Source organism: Coturnix japonica, unplaced genomic scaffold (assembly GCF_054131305.1).
Source record: "Coturnix japonica strain WE unplaced genomic scaffold, WE-NBRP24 Scf050, whole genome shotgun sequence".
NCBI lineage: Eukaryota > Metazoa > Chordata > Aves > Galliformes > Phasianidae > Coturnix > Coturnix japonica.
In genome coordinates, this window is record NW_028188953.1 from 1028343 (window position 1) to 1048965 (window position 20623).

A 20623-nucleotide genomic window follows, 5' to 3' on the forward strand; every position below is an offset into this window, starting at 1 on the left:
CCCTCCAAGCTGTATGTACCCACAGCTGTGAATGTAAACACAGCCACACAGCCTTGCCTGCTGCCTTTGGAATGCCTGAGGATGACTGCAGTGAAGAGACTGTTGTGCCTGTACCACACATCAATGATGCCGCACACAAGTTCAGTTGTCTGGGGATCCAGTGTGTCCGAGGCTTCAGAATTAGCACTTACAGTATATTGCAATAAAGTTTGGCTTCTGGGCAATTTTAGAAAGAAAAGCCCTTTCTGAAACACCTGGATAAATTTCTGCATGGCACCTAAATCTCCATTCATTACTGTTTCGCTTAAAATGCATAAAATGACTGAGCTCTCTAATAACAGCTCCAAATTGTGCATTTTGCCCCTCTTGGGAGGCAAGCACATGCAAACTTTGGCTCATTGAGCTTACCCTCTGACTGAATGAAACAGCTTGGCAAATTGCTGATCTCTCGCAATGACTAACAAGCTTTGTAGGAGAATATACACTACTCCTGTTTTCTGATTCTCAGTTACCGTGGTAAAGGGTAAGTCAGTCTCATTCTTGAATTGGCACATTTTTGTAGGGTGGAATAGCTGCTCACCCATAGTGTCCAACGATTACATCAGAGTAACCCATAGAATTTCTGAGGTTGACAAATATGATGTTCAACAACTCCAAGTGCAAGGTCTTGCATGTGGGTTGGAGCAACTAGCAGTTCAGTAAGGATGTAAGGGGATGTAAGGATGGAGCCAAAAAGACCTTGGGAGTACTGGTGGATAGAAAGCTGGACATGGGCCAGCACTGTGCCCTCACAGCACAGAAAGCCATCTGTGTCCTGGCCTGCATCAAAAGCTGCGTGGCCAGCAGGGTGAGGGAGGTGAAGTTTTTTACACTAGGGGTGGTGAGGTACTGGCATGGGTTGCTCAGAGAGGTGGTGGATGCCCCATCCCTGGAGACACTGAAGGTCAGGCTGGATGGGGCTCTGAGCACCCGATGGAGCTGTAGGTGTCCCTGTTCATTGCAGATGGTGGGACAAGATGGCCTTTAAAGGTCCCTTCCAACTCAAACAATTCTATGATTCCATGATTCAATGAATTGGTCCCAGTGTGATCCCTGTTTGTTCCAACACAATTCCAGTTGCTCCCATTCAAACCCAGTTTGAGCACACTCCCAGTTGATCCCAGTAACACGGTCACAATCAGTACTGGTTTATTCCCAGTTGATCCCAACCGATCCAACAGTGGTGCCAGTTGACTTCAAAAATGGCCCCAGCTGCACCCAACATGCTCCCAGTAGCTCCCAGTGGCTCCCAATGTCTCCCAGTTGCTCCCAGTTGCTCCCAATGGCTCCCAGTGGCTCCCAGTGGCTCCCAGTTGCTCCCAGTGGCTCCCACGGGCTCCCAGTTGCTCCCACTGGCTCATAGCTGGCATCCCAGTTGGCTCAGGCGGGTGATGAACTCCTGCAGTTGGGTGCAGTGACCCCGTAGCCGTGTGGCCCTACAGTGTCCAGGGGACGGCACCTCCTCCACCCAAGAGTTGGGGCCCAGTAGGAACTGGGGGCTGTGAATGGGGACAGAGTCAGGGATAGCAGGGCATGAGGTCAGGACACGGGGTAAGGAACACTGGGATATGGGATATGGGAACACGTGGACTTGGGGATATGGGGATGTGGGGCACAGCCCCTTCTCACCGCCCCTCAGGGTCCCGCGTGCCCCCACTACCCCCCATCACCAGGTAGATGTTATGGGGTTGCAGGCGTAGTGGGCAGCTCTTCCGCACCAGAAGCCGTCTCCGCTCCCCAGGGGCCGCTGTTGTGTCCTGCCCTGTACCAGTACACACCAGTATGAACCCTCTAAACTTCCCCAGTACCACCCAGTATACTCTCACATTGTTCAAGTATGGCTGAGAGACACCCCTGCCATAGCACAACATGATGCTACCCTACTATGGTCAAATGTAGCCCAGCGCCCACTTCTCACCCCATAACCTCTTCCAGTGTTCCCAGTATACCCATTCAGTCTCTACCGGAGTTCCTATCCACCCAGTCTCAGTTCCCAGTCCTTCCCAGTCCCTCCCAGTACTCCCTACCTCTCCCAGTCCCTCCCAGTGCCCTCAGTCTCACCTCCAAACAGCACCTCCTTGATTTCTGTCTCAAATGCCACAAAGGCCCCAATCTCACTCTGGGACAGCACCCGAACCACCAGCGCTGGAGGTCAGAGGGGGGGTATGTGGTCAAAGGGGTCATAAAAATGGGGTCATAGGGGTTATTGTATCAGAGGAGTTATGGGGGACATCATAGGGCAGCTGTGGCTTTCTTGGGGTCAGAAGGACAACTGGGGTACAGGGAGAAATCTACAGGATCCTAGTGAATGTTTTTAGGGTTCAGGGGTCACTTGTGGGGTACAGTGCACAGCTGTAGGGCTCAGGGGCAGCGGATGGGATTGAGGGCAGTCAGGGTTTGGGATGCAGCCAATTTGGGGTCAGCAGGTTTGAGGTGCAGTGATTTGGGGGTCTCACCGTAGTCCACACGTGGGCTGTAGCAGGCAAAGTCATGGCGGTCATCAGCCGTCACATCTTGTGTCTTCCTCTGGGCATGGGGACACCCCCCTGAGGACCCCCAACATCAATAGGGTCCCCCAACATCATCAGGGACCCAAAATACAAGGTTCTTGGTGAGGCTTCCCTCTATGTCCTTCATGTCCCTCCCCCACGTTCCCGCATAAATCCCATAACCTCACCCCAAGATCCTCCAAAGTTGGGCGGAGGATGTGGGGGGGTGTTCACTGAATGGGGGCCCTATATATGGGGGTCACAGTGGGGTCCCACCTTGGGCGCATTCACAGATCTTGGGGGAGCACAGCGTGGCGATGGTGCTGCTCCTTTGTGGGGCGTTGTAGAAGATGGTGCAGCGCTGACCTGGATGAGGCACAGAGGGGTCAGAGTGGCCATTCCTCCTTCAATGGCCACACCCACAAGGACCCCCACCTATTTAGGCCCCGCCCATTGAAGACCCCACCCACCAGGCTCATAGTAGTCATAGATGGCCGCCATTGCTGGCTGCATGTGACCCACGGCCACGTCCTGGGTGGCACCAAAACTGAGACACTGCCGCTCGGAGGGGACCTGGGGACAAGGACAGGAATGAGGACACGTGGGGAAACATGGGGATATGTGGGGAGAACGGGATATGGTATGGGGACACATGGACACGGGGGATATAGGATCATAGGACCACTGAGGTTATAGGGTGACATAGGGGGACACACCTCGTCCAGGTACAGCACCAACTGGTTCCCATCCAGCTCATAGTGACTGATCCAGTGATCCACCACGTCCCGCAGCTGTTGTGGGGATAGCAGCACCCGGATACGTCCTCCACCCCAACACCCACATTGAACTATCCAACACCCCAACAGTCCAACTCAACAACTCCAACTCAACATCCCCAAACCCCAACACCCTCAAACCCAACAACCCCAACTCAGCGTCCAAACCCAACATCACAACACCTCAACAGTCCAACCCAACAGCTCCACCTCAACACCCCCACACCCCGACACCCTCAAACCCAACAACCCCAACTCAACGTTCCAACCCAACATCACAACACCTCAATAACCCCATATCCCACAACTCCAACATTCCACTACCCCAAACAACTCCAACATCCCCATACCCCATAACTCCCCTAAGCTATTCTATGTCCCCCAGTTCCCCCCAGGCCCCTACCTTGTCCAGATCTGTCCTATGGGGTGAGAAGCCACTGAGCAGAGAGATCTCCACCACCACCATCCCTGTTAGCACCACCTCTGGGCTCCGCCTACAACAAGCCACGCCCATTATATCAAGCCACGCCCATCAACAAGAAGCCCCGCCCCCAATTAAAGGAAGCCCCGCCCCTCACCAGAAGCAGACCAGGAAGGCCACCTCGTGGGCTGAGCTTTGTGTGCTGCGGCGATGGCGCTTCCGGGCATCCCATGAGGATATGGGGCTGAATGGGGTGGGGTCATCTGCTGCCCCCTCCCCTTCAATAGGCCCCGCCCCTTCCACAGGCTCCTCCCCCTCTTTAGGCTCCGCCTCCTCGTAGTCATAGCCCTCATAGTCCTCATCTGCTGGGGGTTGGGATATGCAAAACAGGGTCGAGGCCACGCCCCCTTGTGATGAAAAGGGGTAGGGGGCTTTGGGGTGGGAGGGGTCTCACCGTGGTATAAGATGGGGCCGGTGATGGCCACCTCTAGGTGCAGTGCCTGGCAGGTGGCATTGGGAGGTGACAGCAGGCGGAACTGGCGGAGCACCTGGGGACAGCAGGGGGACAGCGTGAGACCGTGATGGGACAGCAAAGGGACAGTGTGATGCCATGATTGGACAGCAAGGAGACAGTGTGACACCATGATGGGACAGCAAGGGGACAGCGTGAGACCATGATGGGACAGCATGGGGACAGAGTGACACCATGATGGGACAGCAGGGGGACAGCATGACACCATGATGGGACAGCAAAGGGACACCATGATGGGACAGCAAGGGGACCCCACCACAGCATGAGGGGATACCACGAGGGTTGGTGACCTCTTGGAGGTGACACTGATATCCACACAGCCACCCACCGTCAACGTTCCTTCACCATGTCCCTCCACCTGCACCGTCACTGGGCTGCCCAGAGGCACCTGGGGACATGGGGACAGAGTGAGAACCCCAAAGCCATCACATCCTGCCATGTCCCCTCATAACCCCTGCGTTCATCGTGTCCCCAAGTTCTACCATGTCCCCAATGTCTTCATGTCCCCACTGTCTTCACATTACATCCCACCAGGTCCAGATATGTCCCCTATGTCCTCACGTCCCCCCATGTCTCCACGTCCCACCATGTCCCCACCTGCAGCTCCTGCTCCAGCGGCTCCAGTCCTGGCTTCAGCGTCACCTGAGTGCCACCAGCCTTCCCCCGGGCACTCCCCGGCCAGGAGAGCCCCAAGTTCATCTCCGATGAGCTCCCGCGGCCCCAATGCAGCCACATTTGGGCCAGTGCCTCCAGGGCCACCACTGTGTCCTGTGGGAACGCCAAACAGCTTAGGGACACTGCCACCAAAGGGGACCCTGGGGATCAAATCACCCCAAGGCACCCTGGAGGGATGGGGGGGAGATAATTGACCCCCACCTACCTGCGTGGAATGGAAGCCACCACCATAATTGCTCTGCTGTCGGAGCCATCGTGCTGCCCTCCCAGCCCCAGCAATGTCGCGGCTCTGCAGCAGTGCCAGCAGGGCATAACCTGTCGCCTCCACTGTGGCTGCAGGGCCACCGGATGGCCAGAAGGTTGCACGGCCACCTGGGGGGCATGGGGGGGACATGGGTACATATGGGGTCATAGGGGTTCATGGGGGGAGGAATTAATCAGGAGAACGAACTGAAGAATGAATATGAGGGAGAGTAACGTCAATAGGAATGGATGCGAAGAACATGAAGAAGAGCTCAAGGGAGAATAAAACATAAGGGTTCGAATCTGAGGAAAGGGATGGAGACATCCAGGAGATACACAGAGAGACAGAGATGACACCACTCCATGGGGATGAAGGCATCCAAGTGCCATCACCCCATTGGGGACGCACCGTGGGCGCTCCGGGCCATGCCCCGCAGACGTTCCACTGCTGGATGTGGCCCCGGAGGAGTGGTGTCCACCAGTGTCAAAGCATAGGAGGTGATGGCTGTCCCATAGGTCCCCAACTGCTCCACGTGGCCCCGGAGGAACGTGGAGGCCCGGGACAGGGATTTGTCCTGTGGCAGTGGGAGATGGAATGTGAAGACATGAAGATATGAGGGATAATGGGGACACAGACATGGGAAGATGGGGGACACTGGGGGTCGTGGAGACATACAGGGACACGGGGTACACTGGGGGATGGGGGACACAGAGGGATGGGGGGCAGGCTGGGACGTGGAGGGATGGGAGGACATAGAGGGATGGGGGAATAGTGGGAACAGGGAGGACGGGGTGAATGAAAGATGGTGGAATATATGGGGGGGCACAGTGGGGTATGGGAATATATGGGAGACATGAGGATGTGGGGTATGGGGGGCACAAGGGACACACGGATATGGGGACCAAGACACAGGGATGGGGATATGGGACTCACCAAGAGGGGCAGCTCGGGGCTGTCTGGGGGCAGCAGAGCACGGGCACCATGGAGGGCCACCACCACGAAGGCTGTCAGCGACACGGTGGCCTCTGGACCAGGGTCTGCCACACCACCCTGGGGACATGGGGACATGTGGGTGACACGATGTCAGCCTGCAGGGACCTTTAGGGGAGACACCGCATGGGGACATGGCACACAGCAGCTATGTGTCACCCACCTGCATCTCACGGTGAATCACAGCCCTGTGCTCCAAGAAGGCACCATCTGGGCGCTGCTGTTCCAGCACCCACCGCAGGGACTCAGCGGGACCGCTGGCAGCCACTGGTAAATAGGTCCGGGATAGAGCCAGCACACGCAGCACCAGAGCCGTCAGCCTGTGCCAGGACACCGTGTCACCATGTCCCCAAAGCCACATGGCCACATGTCCCTATGATGTCCTCACATCCCCATACCCCACATCCCCTTGCTGTCCCCATGCCCCACTGTTGTCCCCCCCTGCTCCCCTCACCAGGTGCTGCTGTCCCGGTGCAGCCATGCCCCATAGGAGCCATCGCTCTTGCGGAAGCTCTGAACCCTCTCAAAGCCTGTGGGGACATCAGAGACCATTGGGGACACCACAGACATCCCCTACATGGCATTGCAGCCCCACAGGGCTCTGCATCTCCACATAGAGCATTGCACACCCCATTGCAAACACCGCAGAGAAATGCAATCCATGGAGGAGAAATGCGAACCCCATAAAGCACTGCGCATCCCTTAGAGCACCCCACACACCATAAGGGACAACCCGCCCCATCAAGCACAGACCACCCCATAGCTCACCCTGCTGCAGGGTTCTGAGGCCGCGCTGTCGGTGCCCGGGGGGCAGCTGCCCCCATCCTTCACTCTCATCCAGGAACCGCAGAGCAGCAGCAGTGGGTGCCATTGACATCAGGGACTGCTCCCCACAGCCCCGGGGGGAGCGGAGCAGGGTGTCCCCCACCCCCAGAGCGCCCTGCAGTGCCCAGCCTGGCACTCGGCCTGGGACAGGGACAGCAGGGACAGGGGGACATGGAGATGGTGTGGGGTCAGGGGGACATGGGGACAGTGTGGGACAGGGGGACATGGAGATTGTGTAGGAACAGGGGGACATGGGGATAGTGTGGGGACAGGGGGACATGGGGATGGTGTGGGGAAAGGGGGACATGGAGATGGTGTAGGGACAGGGGGACATGGAGATGGTATGGGGATGGGGACATGGGGATGGTGTGGGGACAGGGGGACATGGAGATGGTGTGGGGATGGGAGGGGAGTGGGGGCACAGGGATATGAGGTCACAGAGGTGTGGGGATATGGGATATGTGACATGGAGACAGGATTTGGGATAGGCATGAGGACACGGATGGGAATGAGTAGGGGGATACTGGGGACACTGGGACACCCATGGGGATGTTTGGGGGACACAGGGTTGTACACGGGACATGGGGATGTAATAAGGACATGGGGACGTGTGGGGACACCCAGGGGACACACACACAGGGACATGGCCACACACATGGGTATGGGGACACAGGGACAGTCCCCATGTCCCTCATGCCCACCACCACATCCCAACCCCATGTTCCCATCCCCACACACCACTGACACGGATGCTCATGCTGAAGTCCCCATCAGGGACGATCTCAGCAGGGACGTCCCCTGGCAGCTTCAGGCTCCGGCTCCGTTTATCTGTAGGGACACCACACCACGAGGTCCAGCCCCACGTCCCCAATGTCCCCAGTGTCCCCCAGACCTCACACCCACCATCTGTGTCCAGGACATAGGTGCTCTCCTCCAGGTGCAGCTCTCCCTCGGGCTGTGAGAATGGGTGACATCATTCCCACCAAGGACATGGGGACACAGTGTCCACGAGGGGACAACTGCAGTATCCAAGGCCACCAAGGACCCCATGTCCCCAAATCCCATAAGGACCAACATGTCCATGGCCACCATGGACGCGGTGACATGGTGTCTGTGAACCTCAAAGTGACAGTCCCAGTATCCAGGGCTACCAGAGACCCATGAGGACAGCAGTGTCCAGGAGGTCACAGGGTTTAGGGTACCCCAAAGGTGACCAGAGGGGAACCCACTGATCTCACCTCGACATGCAGGACTCGTGTGACGCGGTCCCCCAGCCCCCATGGCCCGCGAGCAGTGATGGTGATGGGGATGTCCCCAGGGTGAAGGGCCACCAGGGTGAGGGGTGCAGCCACTGCCCGCCCCGGGGGCAGCTCTAGCATTTGGGGGACCCCTTCCAGCGCTGCGCACACCCCCTCCACTGCTGACAGTGTCACTGTCACCTGCATCACCAATAATATCACCTGATGTCACCAGGCTGTGGGTGGCCATGGGGCAGTGGGTGGGGGCTATGGGACAGTGGGGTAGGAAGGGGGGGGCATCTGTGGGGCAGAAGTGGTATCTATGTGCCACATGGGGCAGAAGTGGTTCCAGGTGTCTAAGGGGTTACCTGTGGGGTAGAAGGGGATATATGAGGGGAGGGGGTACCTATTGAAAGGAAAGGGGAATCTGTGGGACACAGGGCATTATCCATGGGACAGAAAGAAGGTATCTATGGGGCAAGGCGTATCTGTTGGAGGGAAAGGGGTATGTATGGGGCAGCAGGACAAGTATGGAGCACAGGGGTACCTACGGGGCAGGGGGGTTATCTATAGGAAGCAAAGGGGTATTTATTGGAGGGAAAGAGGTATCTCTGGGGTTCCTATGGGGTCTCTATAGGGCTTACGTTGATGCTGCGGGGCAGCCTGCTGTGGATGAGGGGCTGCAGCTGCAGCTGCTCTCGGGGACGGATGCTGGGGGGAAGCCGAAGAGCCACGCGCACGTCCTGTGTCACCGTCACCCGCTGCGGCTCCGCCACACACAGCCCTGCCAGGACCTCATCACTGCGGGGCAGTGCAGGGACACCAAAGGGACATTCCAGGGGGAGGGGGGATGTTGGAACACCATAGGAATTTGGGGACATGGGAAGATCAAGATGGGGATGTCAGGGGGACACTGTAGGGCCACTGGCGGGTGGTGATGCTCACCATGCCCGGGGACGATGGCGACCGCCTGAATCTCCCATGTAGTGACGGAGTCGGGGAGCAGCACTGAGAGCCTGGGGAGATGGGGACAGGGGGGACATGGGGACATGGAACATGGAGACGTGGGCCATGGGGCCATAGGGATGTAAGGGTATATGGGGACATATGGGGACACACCGCTTGGTGCCGGTGACACGGATGCGTCGCCACAGCCAGCTCTCAGGGAAGAAGCTCCTTGTGGGGACGTCCTCATCATCATCCAACAGCTGCTCTGCCAGCTGTGCCTCCAGCACTGCCATGGGGACAGCAGGGGGACATCCTCCCATGTATTGATCCCAGGTATGGGATGGCCCCAACCACAGGATCCCAGAGTATGGGATGGCCCCCTGTGCCACCACCCATGGGGACCCCCTATCCAAACATCCCCACACCAACGGGATCCCCATTTCTACAACCCCTCCATCATTCCCCACTGCAACACCAGGTCACCCCTTCCCCGCTTTGGGGACACTGCTGACACTCACCCCGTCCCAATCCCCTGCTCTGTCCCTTCCTCCTCAGGTTCTGTGCCACCTCACAGCACTGCAGGAAGGTGTCTTGGCAGCCCCCAACCTTTGTCACCCGCTGTCCCCTCTGCTGGCACGTGGCTCGGATGGGCAGCACCGTGGCTCCATCCCGGCAGCAGCGCCACATCACTGTGTTATTGCGCCATGGCCCCGCTGGGGAGATATGGGGACACATGGGGATGGGGCAAGGGATGAAGGGGGACAAAGCATAGATGGGGACAGGAGGAGATGGCAGATGGGGGGACATGATGGGAATTGGGACACCAGTGGCTGAGGGTGGCAGGGATGAAGAGACATGAGTCTGTGGGAATGTGGTGACACAGAGATAAAGTGACACCAAGATGGAGTGACATAGGGATGAGGTGACATATGGACATGGTGTTGGGGGACACAGAGACACGCTGAGACACAGGGATGGGGTAACATGGGGAAATTGAGGGCTCACCCTTCTCCTCCAGCAGTTTCAGCAGCTCCAGAGAGCGGCGTTGACGGGTGGGGGCCAGGGGACAGTGGGGAGCTGCAATGGGGACAACCCCGTCACCGCATCCTCATGGCTCCATGTCCCCAAATCTCAATGTCTCCATATCAGTACCTCCCCATATCCCAACATCCCCATGTCCCATATCCACCTGTACTCCCCTGTGTCCCCACGTCCCCACTCACCTACTTGCGCTGTGGGGCTGCCACCCCGCCATCCCAGCACAAGTCCTGCAGCCCCAAAGACCCCAACAGCATCGGGGCCACCCCTGTGGCTGCACCCCAAATCACTGCTGCCCAGAACCGCCTCCACCTGGAACACAGAACAGGGTCACCCTCTGTCCCCAAATGTCCCCAATGCAGCCACATGGCCCCATCACCTCCAGGCATCCCTAAAGTGTCGCCAGGATTTGGGGGATCCTGACAGTTTGAGGGAGATCTCAGGGCTCTGAGTGTCGGGGCTTTGGGTTTTGGGTGCGCGAGGATTTGGGGCATCCCCAATTTGAGGGGTTTTGGGGTTATGGAGGGTTTGAGGATTTGGGGTCGGGGGATTTGTGGTCACCTTGGCAGCATTCAGGCGGTGCCGTGGTTCCAGGTTCAGCACTGTGGTGTCAATGGCTCCAATGGCCACTGTGACTGGAGTCCCCGTTGTCACCGTCACCATCATTGGGTCCTGAGGGCGAAGGGTGGTCCCGCGTGGAGGGACCTTCACCTGCACCTGCAACCATGGAACCCAGTATGTCCCAGTATGTCCCAGTATGTCCCAGTGTTCCCAGTGCCACCAGAGCTCCCAGTGCTCCTGGCCCCTCCCAGCACCACTAGTATGGCTCAGTTCCTCCAGTACATTCCAGCCCCCACAATCCCTCCCAGTCCTCCCAGTCTCCCCAGTACATCCCAGTACATCCCAGTCCCCACAGTCCCTCCCAGTCCTCCCAGACTCCCCAGTTCTCCCAGTACATCCCAGTACATCCCAGTACATCCCAGTCCCCACAATCCTTCCCAGTCCTCCCAGTCTCTCCAGTACATCCCAGTACATTCCAGCCCCCACAATCCCTCCCAGTCCTCCCAGTCTCCCCAGTACATCCCAGTACATCCCAGTCCCCACAGTCCCTCCCAGTCCTCCCAGACTCCCCAGTTCTCCCAGTACATCCCAGTACATCCCAGTACATCCCAGTCCCCACAATCCCTCCCAGTCCTCCCAGTCTCTCCAGTTCTCCCAGTGCATCCCAGTACATCCCAGTACATCCCAGTCCCCACAGTCCCTCCTACTCCTCCCAGTCTTTCCAATTCCCCCAGTATACCCAGACCCTCCCATCCCTTTAAGTCCTTCCCAGTCCCCCTAACCCCCTCAATACACCCACCTGCTCATCACAGCCCCCCTGCACAGCCCCCCCCCACGCAGCAGCCACCACATTTCCCCCACTCAGGAAGAAGGCAACAACGTGGAGATATGGGGCCATGTCCGCTGTCACCGGCAGTGCCACCTCTGTCAGTGTCACCTGCGAGGCCACCGTGTGGGCCGCCACCACCCTCCCACGGGCCATTGCCTGCGGGGACAGGGAGTGTGTGACAGCATGTGCAGTGAGTGCAACGTAACCTGCACAACACACACATCCAACATGCTGGATGTGCAGCGTGTGAGCAATGCATGTGCAATGCAGCATGCATACCAGGGCATGCAACCCCCACACACATACTGCAAAGCACATGCGTAATACACAGTGTGTGTGCAACACGTAACACAACACGTAACACAAGACATAACACAGCATATAACACAGCACACAACGTGCACACGTGGCAATGCGCGTGCACAACATGCAACGCTCAAGCAACACAAATTGTGTGCAAAATGGAGTGTTCAACACACAACATGCAACACAACGTGTGTGCAACACCAAAGTGCCAGAGCTCACCAGGAGGTGGAAGCGCTTTGGAGTAGGGGGCGGCCCCATATGGTGCAGCTGCAGCCTCAGCTCTTCCCCTGGACGGACAGACCCCCGGGGACCCCCCAGCACCAGGAACTGCCCTGACACCGCTGTCATTGGGGTCACCATCAGCTGTGCCCGCGCTGGGGTGGCACCGGGTTGTCCTGCCTCCACCTGAGGGTCCCACAGACATCAGAGTGCATGGAGTCCCATAGCACACATCCCACACCCCCACGTCCCCCGCCCCGCGTCCCCACTCACGCTCAGCTCCATCCTGTTGGCTCCTTTGGGGACGTTGATGGGGACGATGATGTCCCCACTGTTGTCTGCCCGCAGCTCTATGAGGGGCGGTGAGGGGGCTCCGGTCACCCCCACTGTCACCTTCACAGGGACCCCCGGGGCTGTGGCCCCACCGGCCTGCAGCACCCGGCCCTGTGGGAGCACCAGAACATGCAGCAGGTGTGCACCAGGGCATGCAAAAGGCACCATTACCTTGCACGTGTGCACAGTTGCACATAGAAGTATGCACAGGTGGGTCTCAAGCATGCACACATAAGCATGCACACACATGCACCGCCTCGCACGAGTGTGCACAAGAAGGCATCACCTTGCAGAAGCATGCACAAGGATGCTCTAAGCATGCACAAGGCTTTGCACAAGCATCTACATGTTACATACCCCCCCTTGCACAAATATCTGCTCAAAGCACACATTGCCTTGCACAAGCATCCACAGCTGCACCTGGAGGATGCACAAGGCTTTGCACAAGCATGCACATATTACATACCCCCCCTTGCACAAATATATGTGCAAAGCAGGCACTGCCTTGCACAAGCACCCATATCTGCACCACCTTGCACAAGTGAGCCCAGAGCACGCACGCAGCCTTGCACAAAGCATGCATCTCCTTGCACAAGAATGCAAGAGCATGTCCCAGATACAAAGACATCCACACTCCTTTGCACGAGCACGCACAGATTTGCACACGTGCTCACCAGAAGGGTGTAGGGTGCTCCGGGCACGAAGAACCGTGCGCTCTTTTGCAGCTGCAGCACCCATTGGGACAGAACCAGCGGTACCAGCAGCTCCCGCTCCACGAGCTCCCCCCCTGTAATACAGTGCCAGGACATGCCCCCCATCGTGACCATGGGGACATGTAGCCACGCCCATTCAGGACCCCAAATCCTACTGAGATCACATGGGAACCCAAAAACCCCAAAGGACCCCAAAATCTTCCTGGAACCCTCAAACTCGAAAACCATAAAGACCCCAAAATGCTCCAAAACCCCTTTGGGACCCCAGAATATCCTTTTGGACCCCAAAAACCCCATTAAGACCCCAAAAGCTTCCTGGAATTCTAAAACTCAAAAACCCCAAAGCCCCCAAAATACTCCAAAACCCTTTTGGGACCCCAAAAAGCCCTTTGGGACCCCAAATACCCTTTTGGGACCCCAAAAGCTTCCTGGAACCCTCAAACTCAAAAACCATAAAGCCCCCAAAATGCTCCAAAACGCTTTTGGAACCCCAGAATCCCCTTTGGGACCCCCAAAAACCCCTTTAGAACCCCAAAAACTTCACTGGGACCCCAAAAACCACTTTGGGACCCCAAAAACCCCTTTAAGACCCCAAAAGCTTCCTGGAACCCTCGAACTCAAAAACCTCAAAGTCCCCAAAATGCTCCAAAACCCTTTTGGGACCCCAGAATCCCCTTTGGGACCCCAAAAATTTCACTGGGACCCCAAAAACCCCTTAAAGACCCCAAAATTTCTTTGGGACCCCAAATACCCCTTTAAGACCGCAAAATGTTCCTGGAACCCTCAAACTTGAAAACCATAAAGCCCCCAAAAGGCTCCAAAACCCTTTTGGGACCCCAAAAACCTCTTTGTGACCCTCCAAAACCCCTTTGAAACTCCAAAAAGCCCTTAAAGACCCCGAAAGTTTCTTGGCCCCGCCCCCTTTCCCGAAGCCACGCCCACCTGCCGATTCGACCACGCCCACCGTCAGGCGCAGTAGCGCCCCCTGCAGGTCGGTCAGCGCAACGCCAGCTGCTTTAGCTACACCCACCGGGGATACCTCCATGGAGGCGTGGCCTTCCGTCACCTGAGGGGCGGGGTCACATGGGGGGCGGGGTCAGTGATAAGGGATTATGGGGAAGGGGTGGGATCAAATCCCCCTTGTAGGGTTGGGGGTCTCACCTGGCATTGCTGCTCCAGACCCCTCAGGAAGCGACCCCCCTGGCCCCCGGCATCCCGCAGCCCCACACGCAGCTGTGCACGGCCCCACACTGGAGCCCCATCTGGGAATCTGGGGGGTCAAAGGGTCAGTGGGGTCAAGGGGGCCCAAAGATCAATGGGGTCAAGGGGAGGGGTCCCAATAGGGTCAAGGTCAGAGAAGGAGGGGTCCCAATAAGGTCAATAAGGTCAAGGGAAGAGATCCCAATAGGGACAAGATCAGAGGGGGAGGGGTCCCAATAAGGTCAATAAGGTCAAGGGTAGAGATCCCAATAGGGTCAAGGTCAGAGGGGGAGGGGTCCCAATAAGGTCAATGGGGTCAGGAGGTCCCTAGAGATCAATAGGGTCAGGGGAAGGAGTCCCAGTAGTCAATAAGGTCAAGGGGAGAGATCCCAATAGGGTCAAGGTCAGAGGGGGAGGGGTCCCAATAAGGTCAATAAGGTCAAGGGGAGAGATTCCAATAGGGTCAAGAGGTCAATAGGTTTGGGGGAACTCAAAGCTTATAGGGTCAAGGAGTGACTCCAAAGGACATCAGGGACACTGATTAAGGGTGGATTGGAGGGGAATTTGGGGGATTCAGGAGAGTTGGGAGGTTTTGGAGGAGACAGGTGGGGACTTGGGTGGGAATATTGGGGGAGATTGGGTGGGATTTGGGGTTTGGGTGGGATTTAAGTGGGGATCTGGGGGGATTTTGGCCCTGAGGGTCCCATACTGGACATGCAGGTGGACGCGCAGTGGGGCCGGTTCAGGGTCGCTCAGCACAATGAAGCCACGTTCAGGGCGGATGCGCACCTCGAAGCCAGGCAGCACTGGGGACAACATATGGGGTTATAGGGAGGGTATGGGAACACAACAGGGACCCCCAAGACCCCACTCACCGTATTTGCGCACCTCAAAGGCGGTGGAGCTGTTGGTGTTGGGACTGGCAGCCAACTGTGCCCGTATGTGCCATGTCCCTGGGCTGGGGACATGGGGACATGATGACCCTATGGCTCTCACAGAGCCCCTCTGGTGTCCTATAAGGCTCCTGACATTCCCTATAGGCTCCTATAGCCACTCATAGGCCCTATAGTCCACCAGAGCCCCTGTCATAGACCTCTATGGTCCTCTAGAGCTTCCCAGAGCCCTTATGGTCCCTATGGTGTGCTACAGCCCTCCAGAGTCCCTATGGCCCTCATGATTCCCCATACTCCCCTATAACCATTGTAGACCCCTATAGCCCCTAAGGCAACCTATAGTTCCCCCACAACTCCCTATAGCCCCACCTAGACTGCCATAGTCCTCCATAGTCCCTATCAACCCTATGGTGCCCTATAGCTCGCCACAGCCCCCTATGGCTTCTACAGCCACTAAAATGTCCCAGTAACCATATAACCCCCCCACTGCTCTGGCCCGTCTGCAACCCCTGTAGCCCCACATCCCCATAGCCCCCATCCCACCCCATAGCCCCCAATAGCCCCCTATAGCCCCACTCACAGGGCAATGTCAGGCAGCACCAGCTGGTCACTCAGCACCGTGTCCAGGGGCACCCGCTGCACCTCCCGCACTCGTGCACCCAATGGGTTCTAGGGGGATATGGGGGTACACAGTGAGACCCCAGCCTTGTAGGGCCACCCAAACCCCATAGGGTCACCAACAGCCTCAACCTTATAGGACCCATACCGTGATGGTGACCAGGACAGGTTCAGGGTTCGGCTGTAGGTCGGGGTCCATGGAGAAGACCCGGAAACGCACTGGAGACAAAGGGATATATGGGAACAGGATGGAGTTATGGATTTAAGGAACTTGGAGTTGGACTTTGGGTGACTGGGAGCATTTGGGGTGAGTCTGGGGGGAAATGGGTGAATGTAGGGTGAAAATGGGTGGATATGGGGTGAAAATGGGTGGATATGGGGGAATTTGGGGAATTGATGGTGGATTTGGAGGGGTTTGGGGGAGAATTTTGGGGTTGTTTTAAGGGAGTTGGAGCATTTGGGCCACTAGGGGTGGATTTGGGGTATTTAATGGAGGTGGATCGGGCAGATCTTTGGGGTTTGGGGTGCATTTGGGGCACTCACCAGTCTGTCGGGGGGCGTAGAGAGGTTTGTCTGTCTGCACAATGAGGTGACCCCGCGGCCCCCCCAGGGCCACACGTAGACTCTGGGTGCTGGGGGGGGGCAAGCGGGGGCTGTGGGCCTCCAGGAGCAGCCCCCGACCCCACAGCGCCCCACAACGCTCTGCCTGCACTGGGGTGACCTATGGGGGACATGGGAAGGAGGTGTGAGGTGACGTGGCAGGAGGGCACCCAAGGGTGCACATGCCCCTGTGTGCCATGGGGGTGTTCCCAACCCCCTCACCCCAGAGGACATCCCCCAATATCCCCATATCCCCCAGTGTCCCCATACCTCAATTTGTAGGAGTTGGTTGAAGTTGTTGTGGGCTGTGAGGGCAAATGGGACAGGGAGGGCACAGGGCCCAGCCCCACGGTCACCCTCAGCCCACGCCGTCACTGTCCCCGTCACCGGCCCCATAGCTGCCACAAAAAGCCCCATGGGGGTCCCCAGGGCCACACGCCGGGGGGCCACCAGCACCAACCTGAGGAAACACTGCTTGAGCCACCAGCCCCACAGCAGCCCCATAAGCCCTCCCCGATCCCATAAATACACAGATCCCACAAGAATCCCCCACCAAGCTCTGTCCCCATAACCTCCCCAACCACACAGAAATCTCCCTCAGTCCCACCAGACTCCATCACAACCCAATCCTACAACTGCCCTCAGCCCCACCAGCACCCCATAGTCCCCATAGTGGACACTGCGGGACATTCATAGTCCCATAGCTACCCCACAATCACCCCCAACCCCATAACCCAGCCCCATAGGTGCCTCATAACCCCATACTCAGGGTCCTGGGAGCTGCCCTCCATTAACAGAGTGAGGAAGAGGAGGAGGAAGAGGCTGAAGGCCCATGGAGGCCCCATGGCTCCGGCGGTGTGGGGCAGATCGGGGCAGTGCCACAGGGACACCAGGATTGGGGTCAATCATTAACGGGGGGGGTGGACATCAGGGTCCACCTACAGACCCGGAGAGCATCGACCCCAGACGGACCCACGTGGATGTGGGGAAGAGGGGCAGGGCGGCCCTGGGGGGAAAAGGCACCGACCCCAAAGGAAGCTCGTTGTCACTGCCACCCCCCTGGACACGGTGCCGCTGACCCTATAGATGAGACCCCATAACAGTTCCTTGAATGGAATGCAGAACGAATCCTTTCACTGCCCACGTCCCTCAAGACAGAGGTCCTCGGCCCCCCCCGGGGTAGGGACACGGCCGGGGTGGGGACATTGCCCGGGTGCCCCCCCGGTGTTCGATGGGCCGGGGGTTTCCCACACCGCTCCCATCCCATCCCCCCCCCCCCGCAAACACACCGCTCAGCGCTTTCGCTTTCGATTCACAACCTGCAAGACCTTATTCTGCCTGACTCCCGGTGACGTCACGCAAGATCTCGTTTACTATTGGCGAGGCACAGGCGGAGGAGCCAATGAGAGTGCGGGGAGGTCCGGAAAGTCCCCAAAAGCCGAAGGAGCGGCGCGGGGTGCGTTGTTTCCCGGAGCGCAGCGATGGGGCTGTGCGGGATGCTGGGGCTGCTGCTGTGCGCCGTGTGCGGGGCGGCGGGCGGTGAGTGCGGCCGGACCGGGACCCCTCCGTCCCCGTAACCCCAGCCCGGGGCTGTGCCCGTGGGACCCCCACCCGCGGCTCACGGCCCCGCTGCGCTCCGTCCCCGCAGAGCACCATAAACTGCGGTACTTCTCTACCGCAATGACGGATCCCGGCCCCGGGCTGCCCTGGTTCGTGACAGTGGGGTACGTGGACGGCGAAATCTTCGTGCACTACGACAGCACCGCGCGGAGGTACGTGCCCCGCACCGAGTGGATGGCGGCCAACATGGACCAGCAGTACTGGGATGGGCAGACGGAGATCGCACAGAGCAATGAGCAGATTGACCGCGTGAGCCTGGACAATGTAGGACGGCGCTACAACCAGAGCGGCGGTGAGCACGGCCGGCACCGCGGCTCCGTGCTGTGGGATGGGGCTCCATGGCGCAGTGCCGCCCGCACCCCCCAGGGCTGGTCCTGCCCGGCGGCACCGTCCCGGGGCTGCCCGTCACAGCCCCACCGAGCTCGGGGTGCTGCGACCCGGGGGGACCCCAACCCCATCCCCACTACAGTGGGACCCCTGGAAATGGAGGGGCCCCTCACCCCCTGCCCGGCTGTGTTTCAGGGTCTTTAACACGGCAGCAGATGTATGGCTGTGACATCCTCGAGGATGGTACCACCCGCGGTTATGATCAGGTGGCCTATAATGGGAGAGACTTCATTGCCTTCGACAAAGACACGATGACATTCACTGCGGCGGTTCCAGAGGCAGTTCCCACCAAGAGGAAGTGGGAGGAAGGTGATTATGCTGAGAGAGATAAACATTACCTGGAGGAAACCTGTGTGCAGTGGCTGCGGAGATACGTGGAGCACGGGAAGGCAGAGCTGGGGAGGACAGGTGAGGGGGGGGCTGCGGTGAGCGGCTGGACGTAGGGCGGGGGCTCAATGTGGGGAGCTCAGCCCGGCCCTCACTGCCGCCCACCTTCAGTGCAACCCGAAGTGCGAGTGTGGGGGAAGGAGGCCGACGGGATCCTGACCTTGTCCTGCCGCGCTCACGGCTTCTACCCGCGGCCCATCGCTGTCAGCTGGGTGAAGGACGGCGCGGTGCTGGGCCAGGACACCCACTCGGGGGGCATCGTACCCAACAGCGACGGCACCTACCACACCTGGGTCACCATCGATGCGCTGCCGGGGGATGCAGACAAGTACCAGTGCCGCGTGGAGCACGCCAGCCTGTCCCAGCCCGGCCTCTACTTGTGGGGTGAGTGAGGGGATGTGGGGCTGGGGGGCCCTGGGCTGCCCCTTCCCCTGCTGACGGCCCTGCCTTCTCCCAGAGCGGCCACAGTCCAACGTGCTGCCCATCGTGGTTGGGGTAGTTGGTGCCATTGTGGCCATTGCCATCTTGGCTGGTATTGGATTCTTCATCTACAGACGCCATGCAGGTAAAAGTGGAGGGGTGTGGGAGGACAGTGGGGGCTTTGAGGGCATTTAGGACTCCCTCATGAGCCCCCAGCCAGGCTGTGATTTGAACCTGTGCTGATACATCTCTCTGTCTTCAGGGAAGAATGAGAAAGGCTACAACATGGCGCCCAGTGAGTGATGAGGGCAGCACTGTCCCCCACCTCTGCCCGGTGCCAGGGCAGCGTTGGGGTCCCCACTTTCTCCCAGGGCTCCCCTTCCTGTTTCTTGGGGCTGCTCCATGCCCCACAGTGAGCACAGGGCTGGGGCTCATGGCTCTTCTTCTCTTTCAGGTCAGGATGGTGGATCCAGCAACTCAAGCAAAGGTGCGGTGTGGGGATGGGGGTTGGGAGGGGTCCCTGTGCTTCCTGTGGTGCTGCACTTGGGCTGGGCTGGGACTCTGCAGGGGGCAGAGTGTTGGGATGTGAACATGGCCCTATGGGACACCATCTCTTCTCCTCCACACAGGGAGCAACCCCAGCATCTGAGTGCTGTGCTTCAGCCTGCAATTGGCCATCTGGCCACATGAACTTTTGGGATCGGTGATGGACACAGCCCCATCCTCTGAACCTCTCACATCTCCCTCTGCTTCCTATGCTGTTATGCTTTGCCTGTGCTGCTTCCTGTGAAATAAAGTGATGTGATGTTCAGTGCTCAGCCTGCCTGCATTCTGCTCTGTGCTGAGGACCCGCTGCCCTCTCCTCTTCTACTCCACCTGCTGCTCACTGCCCCCATGAATCCCCTCATCCCTCATCACCTCCCCTCTGTGACCCCATGCTGATGGCTGCCTGCTCCCCATCCTACTTTTCCAGCTGCCATCCTTATGTGCTGGAATGTGGTCTCTCCTTGTCGCTCTTCCCAGGTGTCCCCTCCCACCCCCATCCTGCTGCCTTTCTAATCCTCACCCACACACTTGCCCACTCCACATCCCTCCTCCCACCCTTCCTCACGTTCTCGTGTCCCTGCTGTGCCCCCTCTGGCTTCGTAACCCCCCCATATTGTACCCCACTACCAAATAAAAACGATTCTTCTGCTGCCCTCCAACCCTCTTCTGGTTCTTTTTCCTCCCCCGTCTTTTGTTGTTGGGAACTCCGCTCTTCCTATTAGGGGGGCTGGGCGTCCCTCCCCCTCCCTGCGCTTCTTACGGCACCGGGACTCCGT

General features: G+C 58.4%; 2 protein-coding genes across 4 annotated transcripts; one reads left to right on the plus strand and one right to left on the minus strand.

Moving 5' to 3' along the window:
* Positions 1-1171: 1171 nt before the first annotated feature.
* On the minus strand, positions 1172-17406 carry LOC107321557 (complement C4-like). 3 transcript variants are annotated; one of them, XM_015878576.2, is made up of 41 exons: positions 17253-17406; positions 16758-16947; positions 16431-16608; positions 16036-16106; positions 15850-15938; positions 15252-15334; positions 15086-15182; positions 14338-14446; positions 14119-14242; positions 13138-13250; positions 12404-12574; positions 12131-12316; positions 11576-11761; positions 10777-10932; positions 10401-10527; positions 10183-10254; positions 9696-9890; positions 9349-9463; positions 9175-9245; positions 8874-9013; positions 8230-8430; positions 7895-7946; positions 7730-7819; positions 6935-7132; positions 6621-6696; positions 6330-6486; positions 6110-6226; positions 5585-5750; positions 5138-5304; positions 4855-5025; positions 4586-4645; positions 4180-4273; positions 3883-4087; positions 3708-3798; positions 3245-3319; positions 2999-3101; positions 2805-2894; positions 2496-2585; positions 2101-2184; positions 1669-1801; positions 1172-1538 (listed from the first exon to the last, which is right to left on the minus strand). In XM_015878576.2, the coding sequence occupies exons 1-41, from the start codon at positions 17330-17332 to the stop codon at positions 1397-1399; spliced, it is 5115 nt and encodes a 1704-aa protein (XP_015734062.2). In that variant the 5' UTR covers positions 17333-17406; the 3' UTR covers positions 1172-1396. The 3 variants fall into 3 exon arrangements, with proteins under 3 accessions (XP_015734062.2, XP_015734061.2, XP_085388850.1); XM_015878575.2 differs by having other exon boundaries at positions 3883-4090; XM_085532724.1 differs by lacking the exons at positions 9696-9890; positions 10183-10254; positions 10401-10527; ... (12 more) ...; positions 16758-16947; positions 17253-17406 and having other exon boundaries at positions 3883-4090; positions 8874-9030.
* Positions 17407-17947: 541 nt separating this feature from the next.
* LOC146752193 (class I histocompatibility antigen, F10 alpha chain-like) lies at positions 17948-20506 on the plus strand. Its single transcript, XM_085532874.1, has 8 exons — positions 17948-18026; positions 18136-18399; positions 18630-18902; positions 18993-19265; positions 19339-19446; positions 19564-19596; positions 19756-19788; positions 19931-20506. Exons 1-8 carry the CDS (start codon positions 17969-17971, stop codon positions 19948-19950), a joined length of 1062 nt encoding a protein of 353 aa, XP_085389000.1. The 5' UTR covers positions 17948-17968; the 3' UTR covers positions 19951-20506.
* The last annotated feature ends 117 nt before the right edge of the window (positions 20507-20623 follow it).